Genomic DNA, 17,378 nt, shown 5'->3' with positions numbered 1-17,378 from the left:
CACAATACCATTAAATGTGGACAGGTCTGGGAGTAAGAAAAATGTGGCAGTTTTGCCGAACAGAGATATAAGGCACTTATGAGTGATCTTCGTGGTGCCGCCGTAGGGAAGGAAAAATTTACTGGGCACACACCTTTTAGTTTTTTATGTGGCCTGATATAATTCTTGGAAGCGCCCGTGTCGATGAGAAATCTCATCTGGATCCCTGCAACTCTCCTACTGATGTAGGGAAGCAGGGAGCTTCCCCTAAAAAATTGAGAGTGTCTGAGTCATACCCGTTACCATTGTCGTCGGCAATTTTCTGTTCTGCTGCTGCTGCAGAGCTAACATACGAACCTGGATCTTGATCAGGCTCGTAAGTTGTGTGATTGACTCTCTGCCTACTCTGTCCGCTTAAACGCCCAGACGTGGCCGTTCTTTTGTAGGCTTGAGGAGCGCTAGAGTTAACGTAGGCTGGTGCTTGCGACGGTTGTAGGATTTTTGACACAGATGGATCGACGTTCATTTGGTCCTGTGACCCGCCACCTTTGTTCCACCTGCCACTCTGTTGCTCATATTGACTTTGTTGCTGTTATTGTTGTTTAGTGAAGTGAGGATTTTTAGAGCCGCTGGGTTGTGGATCCCCCTGCTGTTGACCCCTATCTTGCTGACGGACCTGCGGCCTCGGGGTCACTTTTCGTTCCCTATCTTCTTGCCCTTTAGCGAAGCTAGCGGCAAAGGCGTACCTTTCATGGTTTGCCTCTACCTCTTGCGCTAAAGCTAGGGCCGACGGTAAGTCCTTGGGCTTTGCCGCGAACAGGACATCCGTCAGGCTACGCTTTAGGCCTGAGCCAAAAACGCAACGCATCATCTCTGAACTTCGCACAGAGCCCTTTTGCCATGCTTGGTTCGTTGGACATGTTGACCTTGTTGGTGAGAAGAGTAAGCTTTTTCTCAACCTCGTCATAGTATTGTAAAATTGTTAATGAGCCCTGTCTTAGGGTGCTCATCTCTTGCTTTATGACATGCATGCCTCTCTTATCCCTGTATGTGAAATCGAGATGGTTTATTATGGCATCAAAATTCATTACTGTTAGCTGCCCCTCTAATTTTGTTCTAAATAATAATGACCGCTATCGCAGCTTGTCTCCAAGAGGCGAACGTCTCTGGCACCCCCGTAAATTCTGGTAAGCATTAAATTGCATACAGTTATTCATTACATTGGAGGTCGTTTCTGATTTCCACCGGCTCAAATGCCTGGACCGGCGGTGTTTCTATGCTACTGGCAGATATTCTGCCCACCAATTCTTGTAACCGAGCGTTTAAGTACACCCTCAGTGCTGCATCTCTTTGCTTCAGTACTGCGCTCTGTGCTTCTAAGGCGGAGGGCACCGCGGCCTGCACCAAAGCCCTAAGCTGCTCAGGCTCCATTCCTATTTTACACCTGTTGTCAGCGATTTTTTGCGTGACTTCCTTATCTAAGGTGGTGGAGTCGTCTGACTCAGATCACCTCGCAGAGCGGTCTCTGTACCTGAGAAAGAAACGTTCATGGACTATACTGTCAACAAAATAAAACAACACAATTTCAAGGGCAAATCGACAACAGTAAATTAAATTAATGCTGACAGAGGAGAGTTTATTGAAAATTGTTGAAAAACGTTGGGCGCCAATTAATATTTAAATAGTAAGTCCTAGCGGAATTTCGTTGAAAGACTTTATTTTTGATTATTTGATTATTTAAGAAACACAAACTTAATTAATTAATTATGGTTTATAAAACACTAGGCCGATACGCCGTAGTGAGTGAGTTAGTTTATGCGCGAAGTCGCTGGGCCGATGTGCCTCAGTGAAAGCCGAATTAAAACTAAACTTACAAAAGATTGATCAAAATTACCTAAGCTACTGTGTGTTTTTCACAACGGCCGCTAGAATGCTTAGCTTGCGCCTCGTGCGCTGCCGTCGTGCAAGAACATCCGGCCCAGAGCTATGTCAGCATCTGTGGCTGGTGTTATATTGCATTTTGCCGACCCCTGTTAACTCGTAAGAACATCCGGTGCAGTGGTATATCAGCATCTGGAGCTGGTGTCGTTGGCCTCTGTTAACTTATATCAGCATCATAAGCAGAGTCGGTCTAGCTATATCCGTCCGTCTGTATGTACGTACGTCTGTCCGTATGTATGAACGCAAGGATATACGAGCCTATAAGAGCTTGTGAAACTTTAGCTGTAGGCCTTCCTAGTGCCTGCGCAGATCGAGTTTGTTTCAGATAATCGAAAACTTACTCCGTTTTCAAGCAATCAATAAAAAATCGAATCGACATCCTGTTTTTTTAGCAAATTGGGTAAATAATAAGAGCTAGGACCACCAAACATGATATGTTGCTTCTAGAATATTATATATAAATCAATTATCTTTCATTTTATACCTATCGCCACCTACCCGTTACCACCGCAAATATTTAATTCATGTTAATAACCCAACTTATATTGCCCACCAATTTAAGCTACAATTTTAATGCAATTGACTTTTTGAGAATACACAAATATTCAATGATTTAATAAGATTTACTGAAGAAAATTTAAAAAATTTCAAGAATAACAAAAGTTACGTGTTTTATTGCACACGTTTTAGCAGCTAACGCCAATTCCAAGAATTTCTGTATACATGTACACACGCACATTCATGCACGTCTGCTTCGAATTCTTTCAACAGCATTGCAATTGCAATTATATTCTGTGCTGCTATTTTATTTCGTTTTTTTTTCTCAATAAGACTCAATTATTGGTGTGACTGTGGCGTAGAGGCAATGGCTAATGGTGCGGTCTCTCGCGAGCTCGAGCCCTACCGGGAAACAATTTTATTTCTTTTTGGCTGATATGGCTTGTTACGGGCAGCAATACAATTAAAAAAATAAATACCACACTAAACAATATGCTGTTTTTGGGATTGCCAGCTGAAGGAAAGTTATCGGTAGATTCGAGGGGGCGCTATTATCGGAGCCACCAGTTCCTTAGCGTTACTCTGGACATTTTTGAAAGTGAGAGCGGTTTTGTTGTTGGGGAGAAAAAAAAGTAAGAAAAGATCCAGCGAGTCAAGTGCAAGCAGGCGACCGGAGCGGACTGTCCCCCACCTCTGGGTGGCCCCAGGTTTTTTTTATAACATTATAGAATCAAAATTGATCAAAAAAATAAAAACAAAAAAACAGTCAAATAATTAATATTAAATAATCATTTTATATTAATTTAACTATTATTATTCTAATTATCCCTATTATTTATTAAAAATTAAAAGAAAGCGCTACTATCTGTAAGTAGAGGCCACGCGCAGGCGGCGACGAAATGCAATTATTAATTAATCATAACTTCCATTTATGATAAACTTTAAATTATTTATTTTTCTAAGTGTTAGTGTCGTCAAGCGTTTTCGCGTCTGCCCTTCAAAGAAAAATTATTATGAAAATTGTGAAATATGTTATGTGTTAATTTTTAATATGTCTTTATATAAGCAGTAGTAAAATGTTCGAGTAAGGAGTTATGGTGGGTAAGAAAAAGGCGAGATACCAACATTGGTTGTGTCATGTGAGACATCGAGGGACGGTCCACGTCAGCAGCAGCAGCTCAATAGCAACAAAGAGTGGCCCCAATCCCTCGTAAAATATCATCGGCAATATATTTGGCATTGTTCCAGGCCTAAGAGACATTCCACAAAACCATGGCCTCAGAATTCGATTCCTTACTAGTATAGATGAAGGATGACAAGCTGTCATTCGTGAAGAAGATAAGCGACAGCCTGGCGGAGATGCGAACTGACACTGGAAGACGACAGCGTGAGAAATTGGCAGCTTAAAGAATGCCAGATACACAGGAGCCAAGAAACAAGCCGGAATCCCGTCGTAGCAGCAACGACAGTCGACCATCTGCATATGCGGTGAGGGCAATCGACCATCGTTTGCTGGAAGACGCTCAGAGGGACCAAGCAAATCCTGTGGGCCGGACAGATGGCGTTCCTCACGACTTCCAAGACTCCGGAGGATTGTTTCATCCGAACTTCTGCCCATGAGCCGAAGACTGAAGTGGTGCATATTCGGAGATTGGGTCTGGTGTTCGATGGCGGAACAAGAGTATGCCGGCACCGGCTGGAGCATATGCAGGTTACGTGCAGAGAAGTGTCGCGGGATTTCCACGTCCTAGTGGAGGGCCAAGCGAAGGAGTGGTACTGGATGCACCTTCGCACTTCCGGGAATCCTGATTGGCCAAATTTGACATACACCTTACAGCAACAGTTCCAGACCAGGCTTTCAAATTTTGAGCTGGAGCATGAATTGCGCGAAAGGAAGCAGAATCCAGGCGAGACAATCGTGAGTATTTCCATGCGATGCTAGGTATGCGCTCACGATTAGCAAAGTTAATTTTAAATATAATTTACTACAAATTAACAATTATCAAAATAATTACATCAGATGGTCAGAACGGAAGCCACTTGAAATGAGAAAAACAGAATATGCAAAAGCTCGAGCACGTATTTTCGACAGCATAGCCGAAGTGATCTCAGAAAGCACACCCAGGTAAAACGAGCACACTCTCGTTACAAACTACGCTCCTGCGCTGTGGTATGCGCTGCGATTCAATCGGCAAAGGCGACGATCGGGCATTCGCAACGGTCAAGCTGGGACAGCGGGAGATCGCTGGGCTGCTAGATACGGGTGCAGTTTGCTGGGAGAAGGTTGCCTGCAATTGATAAAAGAACTGGATAGAAATCACCAGGTACGATCGACAGTTCAATCAGCTGGAGGCACGCAACATCACATTCTGGGCCGTGTCTATGCCAAAATATCGTACAACAGCCAGACTCACCAAATAGCTTTGAATCTATGACCATCTCTCAAGCAGAAGCTTTATCTCGGAGTGAATTTTTGGAGAAAATTCGGATTGGCGCAGGAAATTTTAGGAATCGAGGAGCTGTGGTATGTCAATTCGGAGTTCACGACCAAAGTTGAACCGATAGTAGCCCATGCATTAAATGAGGAGCAACAACATCTGCTGAAAGAGGCCAGAGAAGGTTTCTTGGATTACGAAACTGGAGGTGTGGGACATACTAACATAAAAACACATACCATTCAACTAGTGGATGTCTAAGTGCCATTTGGGCTATGCAACGCAGCTTAGAGATTGTGCCGATTGATGGACAAGGTGATTCCTCAACGCTTGCGCAATCGTGTATTCACCTACTTGGATGACTTACTAATCATCTCGAGGACGTTCTACGAGCACTGCGAACTGCTAAAGGAAGTAAGCGACTGCCTGAAAAAACAAATTTGACCATTGGCTTACAGAAGATATACAAGCGTAACTTTATCCTGAGTGATTTTACGAAAGGCCGCAACACCAAGTTCTGCCACAAGTATGCCAAGTGCAGAGTCGATAGGGTGGTCGGGTCCAGTCCATACGAACTTGAGACGCTACAAGGAGTGGCCTTACTTATATTTCACGCCAATTATCTGAAACAGTAGGCATAAGTTTTTTTCCGGCTAAAGGTCTGGAAATGTATAATCACCTCGGAATATGCGATTCAGCCGAATCTCAGGGCGTGTGCGATGTTCTACTTTGGCGCCAGCGAAACACGACTACGGCCGCAGCAATAAAGTCCGATTCTCACTCCTGTTTAAAGGGAAGCATCCAAGACGGAGGTGTTAAATAAAAGCAATGTGAACGATAAGTCGGATAATAACAGGCTGTTGGGAAGGGTCGCCAGCAAGTAATGCGGTCAGTTACTAGTTCGAGCCCCGCCAAGGTACCCTTTTTTTTATACCCTGAACTCAATCAAAATGGTTAAAAAAGGAATATTGTATTTGTGCAAAATGCAAATGTATGCAACAGGTAGAAGGAAGCGTCTCCGACCCCATAAAGTATATATATATTCTATCAGCATCAACAGCCGAGTCGATCTAGCCTTGCCGTCTGTCTATCCATCTGTCTATCCTTCCGTCTGTCCGTATGTTCGAACGCAAGGATATCAGAACCTATTAGAGCTAGACACTGTGGGTCCTCCTAGTCCATGCGCAGATTGAGTTTGTTTCCTATAATCGATAGCTTACTCCATTTCAAAGCAATCGATAAAAATCGATATCGAAATTCTGTTTTTTGAGCACATTGGGTAAATAATAAGAGAGTCACCAAAAGGTATATGTCTACTCTAGAATAGTATATATGTATATTTCAAGTATCTTTCATTTTATGCTTATCGCTACTACCTCATAGCTATAAATCAAGTTAATAACCCAACTTTAGCTACAATTTTAATGCAATTAACTTTTTGAGAATACACAAATATTCTATGCTACAATAAGATATTCTGTAGAAAATTTCATTAAGATCGGTTTTTATTTTGTTTTTCGGTAATTTGATTGCGCACGTGTTTGCGACGCACATTCGAAGAATTTCTGTATACATGTACAAACACACATTCATGCGCTTCAGCTTCGAATTCGATTGTATTGTTTTCTGTACTGCTATTTTAATCGTTTTTTTTTCACAATAACACTGAATTATAGGTGTAGCTGTTGAGAAGAGTTATGGGCAAGTGGCGCGGTATGTCTCGAGCTCGAGCCCTACCTAGGAAACCACCTTTTTTTTGGCTGTGGCTGTTGAGTAGAGACGGCGGCAAGTAGTGCGGTTAGTTGCGAGTTCGAACCCTGCCCAAGAAACTTTTTATACCCTTGCATAGGGAACTATAATTTTGTCGTGAAATGTGTAACGCATAGAAGGAGACATCTCCGACCCCATAAAGTATATATATTCTTAATCAGCATCAACAGCCGAGTCGATATAGCCATGTCCGTCTGTCTGTTTCTATGCTTACAAGTCCCTCAGTTTTAAAGCTATCTTTATGAAACCCTCTTTCTGTTGCACGCAGCACATATGTCAAAACCAGCTGGATCGGACCACTATATCATATAGCTGCCATAGGAACGATCAGTCGAAAATTAAGTTATTGTATGAAAAAACATTTTGTTTTTCAAGATATCTTGACCAAACTCGGCATTTATTAGTTTTACTATAACCCTCATATATAGGCAAAATCCTATTATGATCGGACCGCTATATCATATAGCTGCCATAGGAACGATCGGTCGAAAACTAGATTCTTGATTAAACCCTTTTTATACCCTGAACACATTGAAAATGTTTATAAAGGGTATATTGTATTTGTGCAAACTGCAAATGTATGTAACAGGCAGAAGGAAGCATTTCCAACCCCATAAAGTATATATATTCTTGATCAGGACCAATAGCCGAGTCGATCTAGCCATGTCCGTCTGTCTGTCCGTCCGTCCGTCCGTCCGTATGTATGAACGCAAGGATCTCAGAACCTATAAGAGCTAAAGACTTGAAATTTTAGATGTAGATGTTCCTAGCTTGCGCGCAGATCGAGTTTGTTTCCGATAATCGATAACCTAATCCGTTTCCATGCAATCGATAAAAATCGATATCGATATCCTGTTTTTTGGGCAACTTTGGTAAATAATAAGAGCTAGAGTCACCAAACATGACATGTTGCTTCTAGAATATTATATATATGTCAAGTATCTTTCATTCTATAGCCATCGCCACCTCCCCGCTACCATCCCAGAGCTATAAATCAAGTTAGTTACCCAACTTTTATTGCCAACCAATTTAAGCTACAATTTAAATGCAATTGATTTTTTCAGAATACACAAATATTTTATGGTACAATAAGATATACTGTAGTCGACTAGAACCTCTTACTTGTTTTAATTTATTTCTTGTTGGAATTAGAGGGTTTAGGGTATTCCCTAGTCGGGAGCTCCCGACCAAGCCCTCTTACTTGTTTGTTTATCAAGATATCTTGACCAAGCTCGGCATTAAATATTTTCCCTGTGCTTCTTAGATACGGGCAAAGCACTATAAGCATTATGAAAAGGTTGGGTCTGCAAGGGTATTGAATCTTCGGCGTGCCGAAGATAGCCTTTCTTTCTCGTTTTTATTACTGTAATAAATTATGTATTACCACTAACCAAAATACATATAGACTGGACAATCAGAGTACGGCGATGGGGCCTCTCGTTTTCTGTGCGGTTCGTCCAAAGTCGGCCTCGTATTTGTTCGGGTTCATAAAACGGCATCGCTGCTTTTTTTTTATTCCCTCGCACTGCAGGAAACTGCTTTGGCTTACTCTCAGTGCTCTTTCAATTTGTTTATTTACCGTTGTACTGTCTGTGTGTGTATTTGTCCGCACAAGCAAAAATACCCACAAATTCAGTTTTTCTCAAAAGTCGGTGGCTTTCTTCCCTTTTGAAGAGACGAGTAATATGATAATGAAAGGGTTTGCCACGTCTTGCATTTGTAGAAGATAAATGTCGCTTGCAAAGTAAAACACACAATTATTTCGATACGTCTTCTTTATTCGACTGTACGATCGCGACTGACTCCGCGTTCGTTTTATGCTTACTAACTAAAGGAGAATAGACAATCAGTTTATGCATGTATAAGCGAGACAAGGAGTGATTCAACTTGTCGAGCTCTTCTTACATGAACTAGAGTACAACAGGAATGTTAAAGTTGAGCGAACTTAAAACAAACAGGAGATTGTTGCGTAGATGGCTTTGACTATGTGTCTGTCTGTATGTATGTCTGTACATACATGTGCTTATCCTACTACATATTTAAGCTCGTTATCGTTGGTAAGGGTACCTAAGCGTTGCCATGTGTGCATTTATAATATTTTGGACTCGCTATTCACGCATACTTGCATATTTTGTATATGAATAGAGGAATTTGTGCGCTTGTGTGCCTGTTCATGGCCTGCCTGCCTGTCCCTCGCAAATTTGACAAGATTGGAAGTTTTTGTGATTTCTGTATTACTGTATATATACACAAACACACACAAATATGTGTGAATGGGCAGATCTTGGGCGCAAATTCAAATTCAATATTGGCAGGCTTCTGAAGCGCTCCCTTCTTTTTCATGATTTCGGGTTTGAATTGATTAATGAATGTTGACCCCTTATTACCGTTTGGCCGAAAAAGGTCAACTCGGCCAAACGGTAATAAGGGGTCAACATCCATTCAACAAAAGGTCAAAAGGTCAACTCGGCACCACTAACTATAAATTCCCAAAAACAAGTTAAAAATGTCGGGCAGGTGTTCATATTTTTAGTCTAAAAGATGAAAAAGTATACTTTTTTTCAATGTGTAAACTCATTCTTGGCATACTGTATATGAATCTTTTGTACCAAATGGTATAGTCATGACATGACTTAAGATGTTAGTCAGTAGGAATCTATCTATTTCTTTCTAATGTTACAAACAGCGTTTGTTTTCAAATCCTTTCCTTAGACCGTTTATTAAAATAACTTAACTGATAACATTTACATTTGTGTGTTTATTTTCAGGGCGAATCAAATGAAGCAAGAATAGAGGTTGCCAATCAAAGAGCTCACCAGCTTTTAAAATAAGGCGATCTCAAGAAGACATCTAGTACACCCAATAATTATTGTGATGGTATTCAGTGCTTTAAGAAATCTGTTCATTTCTTGTAATTGCTTTGTGCTCCAATAGCTGTAAATATAAGCAATTTATGTTTGTTATTATAACACTAAGAACTAGCCTTTTCAAGCAATTGAAAAACAAAAATATGTATAAACACTGAAATGCTCAATACATTAAAAATTGACTCATTTCATGAAAATATATATCTAAAATGTTTAATACATATGTTTATTGATAGATAGATTCGATCACTAATGAGCTTGCTTTGAATCTTACTATTTTATATCCATAACCCATTGAAAACTGTTCATAAGAATGTGGAAAAATATGTAAAAGGCAGAAGGAAGCGTCTCCCATTCCATAATATCTGAACATCGTGCTAAATCGACCTATCTATTTTCGTCTTTGTGAATGTGAAGATCTAGAAACGACCGTTGTAAAATTAAAAATACATACATAATAGCGCATATCAAAAAAATGTAATGCAGGTTGAAATGCAGGTTTTTGTATAGTATACACACATTCCAAATATTTATCTCTTTGGGATAGCTCCATTAAGAATACATTTCCATAGTGTGGAGCAATGTGAACAATAACAGCCGCAGAGTAGACTGCGCACCAAGGAGCGTGCTATATGTGCGTGTGTTTGTTTGTATTATGTATTAGAGGTATGTAAGATAGCTGGCGTTGGATTCAGGGAATCTTTTAGTCGGCCAGTTCCGAGAGGAGTGTTACTGGCTATTTTCAAATTAATTGTTTTTCCAAGTAATATAAAGTTATAGATTTTATAGTATCTTAGAGAGACAGATGTTAATAAAAAGGGAACATGGCTATGTAAGAATGTGAACTTGTGGAGTCGGAGAAGCACCCATCTGCCTATTACTTATATTTATGTAACTTCATTTTATTTTATATTTTTTCTAATTAAAGTACAGTATATAAAATTGATTTTGTTGATGTTATATCATCAGACAATACTGACTGCGGATTCTTGAAATAATTAATTAATTAATTAATTACTTTTACAGTTTTTAATGCACATTAATACACTGAATTATTTTGAAGCTCTTGCCAATTTGTAATTAATTTTTTTTACTACTTATATAAGTAGAGGTTATAATGAATTGTTTATTGTATACAATTAATTAAACATAATAGGCCTGTAGTGCTATTTATTGAATAATATTGTGTAAGCCAAATTTAAACGAATGTAAAAATGTAACACAAATGGGTGTTCACTAAGCATCCGTTGGACATTTGGAGCGCCTGCAATACCCCGCGACAGCAACTTTCACTGAAAAATTTCTTGCACCTAGACTGTAAAAATCATTGCAAAGCTGCAACACTATATATGCAAAAGCACGGAAAAAATCATATTATCTCAATAGAGATTTGATAAATTTAGGTATGTTTTACTTCATCTACAGATGCCAAAAACAAGAAAATATGCAAGTAAATAACATGACGGGTCTTACCCCCCTTTAAAAAGTTTAATTTGAAGAATAGGTCTGATTTCTTATCTTCCAAAAGGGTTTCTTTAACGCCCGTAAATTTCATATTCAATTCTCAAATCAGCAGTTTTAAACCGACATTCAAAATACAATCTGAATTTAACAAAAAAATCAATTGATTTGCTGTTCACTTAGAAGGTATTGCAGCCTTGAAAAGCTTTAACATCAAGTGATCACCCTTTGTATAAACATATAAATGAATATGTTTAGCTAAGAATATAGAAAATTTAAGAGACGGTTTTTCAATACTAAACGTAGGATTTTATTCTATTTAAAATGTATGTAGAAATGTCATTTTGAATTTACAGATATTTCCATATTTCCAGATGAGGTTGTTAACATTTTTTGCTCACTATAAAATGTTATCGAAATCATCTAACTATATGACTATCAGAATATGTTAATAATTTCGAAATTAAAATAAATTATCGTTCAAACATAATATATTGTTTAATAAAGGTATTATAAGTAATAAGTTTAGAATAAGAGTCCAAAATTAATCGGTGGATGCTGCAATTCAATTAAAAATAAATGTGGAAGCCCTGAAACTGATTAAGATTTCGTAGATCGACTTCCGTAGCTCTAACGTACAAAGGTTTGTCAAAAGAGCGGCATATGAATCTGGGAATCCTTTATGTGCACAATATTGAAGTAGCCGGGATGACGCTCACGGTTAACAACGCGGTTGATGGACAGAGAGCGCAGTAAAGCTTGAGTTGTATAGGAGTATAGAACTCAAATTTTCTACGGGATCAAACATGTTCGCATTGTATTAGTTGAAGAGTATTTGTTATCAAAGGTCAACTGAAATTGATCGCTTTGACTCACCAAAGAGATTAAGAGTTCTAATTCGCTTATGTGAGCGTCATGACAATTACTATACCATTTATGAAGCTTAAGCCGTCAAGTACGGATCAAATTATCTCTTACAGTGATATTTTAAATATATTCATGGTTGTCGATGGCAATATTTATGATTGCAACAAAGTGCCAATGTGCATGCATGACAGCTCACTCAGTTACTGTTTTGGTTGTTCACGTCTGCACCATTCAACATATTATCGTGTAACCACTTTATTTGCTACTAGACACTCTTTGCTATAATTTTCTGCTGGTAACAGCTCTCAGGCACACTTCAATACGCGCGTTATGCCCTTAGCGGCCTCAAATGATTCAAATTCTAGAATAAATGTAGATTTCCGTGCCTTTAGAGGGGGATTGCGAGACAGTTAAGACATTGCGTGTCCCCGGAGAAGATTAACGGAGCTGTTCTCGAGCTATGGATCTCAATGCTGAAAATTTAGAGTCAAGACAACTTTTAGAGCAGCCATATGAAAACACCGTCGACTAAGCAGACAGACGAAACAAGTAAGAGGATCTAGTCGGGAGCTCCCGACTAGGGGATACCCTGAACCCTCTTATTCCAACACCAAATTAATTAATAAAAAAAGTTCCCTTGGCAAGGCTCGAATTCGCAACTGACCGCATTACTTGCTATGCCCCTACTCAGCAGCCACACCAACAATTAAGTACTTATGATAAAAAAAGGAACTAAAATAACATTACAAAAAAAAGATGCAATTACCAAATGCGAAGCAGACGCGCATGAATGTGTGTATGGACATGTATACAGAAATTCTTTAAGCTGCTGCCCCATTCAATTGCTCAGTTGCATATAACTTTGGTTTTTCTTAACCGATCTTTATGAAATTTTCTACAGTATATCTTATTGTACCATAAAATATTTGTGTATTCTCAAAAAATCAATTGCATTTAAATTGTGGTTTAAATTGGTTGGCAATAAAAGTTGGGGTATTAACTTGATTTATAGCTCTGGGGTGGTAGCGGGGAGGTGGCGATAGGTATGAAATGAAAGATACTTGAAATATCTATAATATTCGAGAAGCAACATATCATGTTTGGTGGCTCTAGCTCTTATTATTTACCCAATTTGCTAAAAAAAAAAAACAGGATGTCGATATCGATTGCTTGGAAACGGAGTAAGTTATAGATTATCGGAAACAAACTCGATCTGCGCGGGAACTAGGAGCATCTACATCTAAAATTTCAAGTCTCTAGCTCTTATAGGTTCTGAGATCCTTGCGTTCATACATACGGACGGACGGACGGACGAACAGACAGACGGACATGGCTAGATCGACTCGGCTATTGATGCTGATCAAGAATATATATACTTTATGGGGTCGGAGATGCTTCATTCTGTCAGTTACATACATTTGGATTTTGCACAAATACAATATACCCTTTTTAACCATTTTCAATGGGTTCAGGGTATAATGACTATAGAAACTCAAGACCAAGAAACAATTTTATGTAATAAGGAAATTTCACCTAATAAATTTAATGTAGGAGGAGCTGCTATATTTGCCGATCTTAAAAAAAATCATCATAAAGCTATAGCTGGCATAAAATTTAAAAGTCCCTTCTTAATTAATAAACTTCGTCTTCCTAATCGTTTATAAGACACATTGGCTAAACAAAATAACCCAGAAGAACAATGTCCATAAGCAATCAATAATCTATAAGACCCACATAAACCTCAATAGGATAAAGTTCAAAGTCCTGCTAATACAATTCCTATATGAGCTACTGAAGAATAAGCAATAAAAGCTTTTAAATCAGTTTGATTATTTTTTAAATCAAAATTTATTATCCCTATTTTATTTATTAAATAAAAAATACTAATTAATATAGGAAAAGAAACTAATAATGTATAAAATAATAAATAAATCCCAGTTTGTAATCGTTGATACCCCAACCTAAAATTAACAAGTAAGAGGTTCTAGTCGGGAGCTCCCGACTATATATATATATATATATATATATATATATCAAGTATCTTCAATTTTATATCTATTTCCTTTATTAAATACTGCAATTTTATTAACATCAGCAGTTACTGTAACATGAGGTCATCATAGATTAATAGAAGGAAATCACTCACAAACTACTCAAGGTTCATTTTTTACCGTTCTTTTAGGAATTTACTTTACAATACTACAAGCTTATGAATATATTGAAGCTCCATTTACAATTGCAGAGTCAGTTTATGGTTCAACACATTTTATGCCACAGGATTTCATGGGATTTATATTCTTATCGGAACAACATTTTTATACCCTGAACCCATTAAAAATGGGTATAAGGGCATATTGGTATTTGTGCAAAATCCAAATGTATGTAACAGGCAGAAGGTAGCTTCTCCGACCCCATAAAGTATATATATTTTTGATCAGCATCAATAGCCGAGTCGATCTAGCCATGTCCGTCTGTCTGTCCGTCCGTCCGTCCGTCCGTCCGTCCGTCCGTCCGTATGTATGATCGCAAGGATCTCAGAACCTATAAGAGCTAGAGACTTGAAATTTAAGAGGTAGATGCTCCTAGTTCCCGCAGATCAAGTTTGTTTCCGATAATCGATAACTTTCTTCGTTTCCAAGTTTTTTGGGCAATTTTGGTAAATAATAAGAGCTAGAGTCACCAAACTTGACATATAGCTTTTAAAATAGAATATATATATGCATTTGATGTTGGAAGAAGGGGGTTCTGGGTATCCCCTAATCGGGAGCTCCCGACTAGAACCTCTTACTTGTTTTAATTCATTAACTTTATTTGTATGTATTTTTTGTGGTTTATTTGGCTATTTAATTTCAGTAAGAAATTTATATACAATTACTAAAGCAATAATTTTATACAAAATTGCCCAAAAAACAGGAGATTGACAAAGATTTTTATCGATTGCTTGAAAACGGAGTAAGCTATCGAATATCTGAAACAAACATGATCTGCGCGGGAACTAGGAGCATCTACTTTCATTTTCAAGTCTCTAGTTCTTAAAGGTTCTGAGATCCTTGCGTTCATACATACGGACGGACGGTCGGACGGACGGACGGACAGACAGACGGACATGGCTAGATCGACTCGGCTATTGATGCTGATCAAAAATATATATACTTTATGGGGTCGGAGAAGCTTCCTTCTGCCTGTTACATACATTTGGATTTTGCACAAATACAATATACCCTTATACCCATTTTTAATCTGTTCGGGTCTAATAATTATAGAAAGGATTAGAGCGATTTCAACAATAACAAGTAATAAATTCTAGTCAGGAGCTCCCGACTAGGGGATACCCTTAAGCCTCTTCTTTCAACACCATAGATGCTCCTAGTTCCCGCGCAGATCGAGTTTGTTTCCGGTAATCGATAACTCACTCCGTTTCCAAGCAATCAATAAAAATCGATATCGACATTCTGTTTTTTTTTTAGCAAATTGGGTAAATAATAAGAGCTAGAGCCACCAAACATGATATGTTGCTTCTAGAATATTATAGATATTTCAAGTATCTTTCATTTCATACCTATCGCCACCTCCCCGCTACCACCCCAGAGCTATAAATCAAGTTAATACCCCAACTTTTATTGCCAACCAATTTAAGCCACGATTTAAATGCAATTGATTTTTTCAGAATACACAAATATTCTATGGTACAATAAGATATACTGTAGAAAATTTCATAAAGATCGGTTAAGAAAAACCAAAGTTATATGCAACTGCGCAATTGAATGGGGCAGCAGCTTTAAGAATTTCTGTATACATATACACGCACACATTCATGCGCGTCTGCTTCGCATTCTAATAGCATGGTAATTGCATCTTTTTTTTGTAATAGTATTTAAGTTCTTTTTTTTATCATAAGTACTTAATTGTTGGTGTGGCTGCTGAGAAGAGGCATAGCAGGTGGTGCGGTCTGTCGCGAGTTCGAGCCCTAACGGGAAAAGTATTATTACTTTTTTTTTGCTGGTGTGGCTGTTGAGTAGAGTCGACAGTAAGTAATGCGGTCAGTTGCAAATTCGAGCCCTGCCAAAGGAACTTTTTTTTATTAATTTATTTGGTGTTGGAAAAAGAGGGTTCATGGTATCCCCTAGTCGGGAACTCCCGACTAGAACCTCTTAGTTGTTTATGTTGAGATCGCTCTAATCCTTTCTATAATTATTAGACCCTGAACCCATTAAAAATGGGCATAAGGGTATATTGTATTTGTGCAAAATCCAAATGTATGTAACAGGCAGAAGTAAGCATCTCCGACCCCATAAAGTATATATATTCTTGATCAGCATCAATAGCCGAGTCGATCTAGCCATGTCCGTCTGTCTGTCCGTCCGTCCGTCCGTCCGTCCGCCCGTCCGTATGTACGAACGCAAGGATCTCAGAACCTATAAGAGCTAGAGACTTGAAATTTTAGATGTAGATGCTCCTAGTTCCCGCGCAGATCGAGTTTATTTCCGATAATCGATAACTTACTCCGTTCCCAAGCAATCGATAAAAATCGATATCGACATCCTGTTTTTTTTTTAGCAAATAGGGTAAATAATAAGAGCTAGGGCCACCAAACATGATATGTTGCTTCTAGAATATTATAGATATTTCAAGTATCTTTCATTTCATACCTATCGCCACCTCCCCGCTACCACCCCAGAGCTATAAATCAAGTTAATACCCCAACTTTTATTGCCAACCAATTTAAACCACAATTTAAATGCAATTGATTTTTTCAGAATACACAAATATTCTATGGTACAATAAGATATACTGTAGAAAATTTCAAAAAGATCGGTTAAGAAAAACCAAAGTTATATGCAACTGTGCAATTGAATGGGGCAGCAGCTTTAAGAATTTCTGTATACATGTACACACACACATTCATGCGCGTCTGCTTCGCATTCTAATAGCATGGTAATTGCATCTTTTTTTTGTAATGTTATTTTAGTTCTTTTTTTTATCGAAAGTACTTAATTGTTGGTGTGGCTGCTGAGTAGAGGCATAGCAAGTGGTGCGGTCTGTCGCGAGTTTGAGCCCTACCGGGGAAAGTATTATTTTTTTTTTTTTGGCTGGTGTAGCTGTTGAGTAGAGTCGACAGTAAGTGATGCGGTCAGTTGCAAATTCGAGCCCTGCCAAGGGAACTTGTTTTTATTAATTTATTTGGTGTTGGAATATGAGGGTTCAGGGTATCCCCTAGTCGGGAGCTCCCGACTAGAACCTCTTACTTGTTTTTTTTTTTGCAATTTATGAAAAAACAGTTATAAAGAAAATGTATTTATTTTAAAATTAATAAATAAAAAAAAAAAAGCATTTTTGTAAACTAAGTCTAGATTAATAGATAATCTATATATATATAATTAAGTTTTACGCGTTCAGTTAATGTAAAAAAATATATGTCAATCTATTATTTTCACTGAAGGTTACTTATGTTGAGTACAATCCGCTTTGGTTACCGAATCTGAACTAATTTATCTAACCATTGCCGTCGCATAGCAAAACTTCGCTCGACTAATAATTGAGTGAAGTTTGAGCTGCGTTA

General features: G+C 38.3%; 1 protein-coding gene across 4 annotated transcripts in view; it reads left to right on the top strand.

The window, feature by feature from the left end:
* LOC115760392 (synaptosomal-associated protein 25) overlaps window positions 1–11,527 on the top strand; it is a 298,733-nt gene extending 287,206 nt beyond the window's left edge. For 2 of the 4 annotated variants that reach the window (XM_030701690.1, XM_030701692.1), the window contains exon 8: window positions 9,392–11,527. In XM_030701690.1, the coding sequence (XP_030557550.1) occupies window positions 9,392–9,454 (63 nt within the window). In that variant the 3' untranslated portion in view covers window positions 9,455–11,527. The remainder of the gene's footprint in view (window positions 1–9,391) is intronic. The other 2 variants (XM_030701689.1, XM_030701691.1) reach the window with 1 other exon arrangement.
* The last annotated feature ends 5,851 nt before the right edge of the window (window positions 11,528–17,378 follow it).

The sequence above is a fragment of the Drosophila novamexicana genome, unplaced genomic scaffold, assembly GCF_003285875.2.
Source record: "Drosophila novamexicana strain 15010-1031.04,08,12 unplaced genomic scaffold, DnovRS2.1 tig00000434-arrow-pilon, whole genome shotgun sequence".
Lineage (NCBI taxonomy): Eukaryota > Metazoa > Arthropoda > Insecta > Diptera > Drosophilidae > Drosophila > Drosophila novamexicana.
The sequence above is the reverse complement of the archived record's forward strand: the minus strand, read 5'-3'. Positions and strand labels throughout refer to the sequence as shown.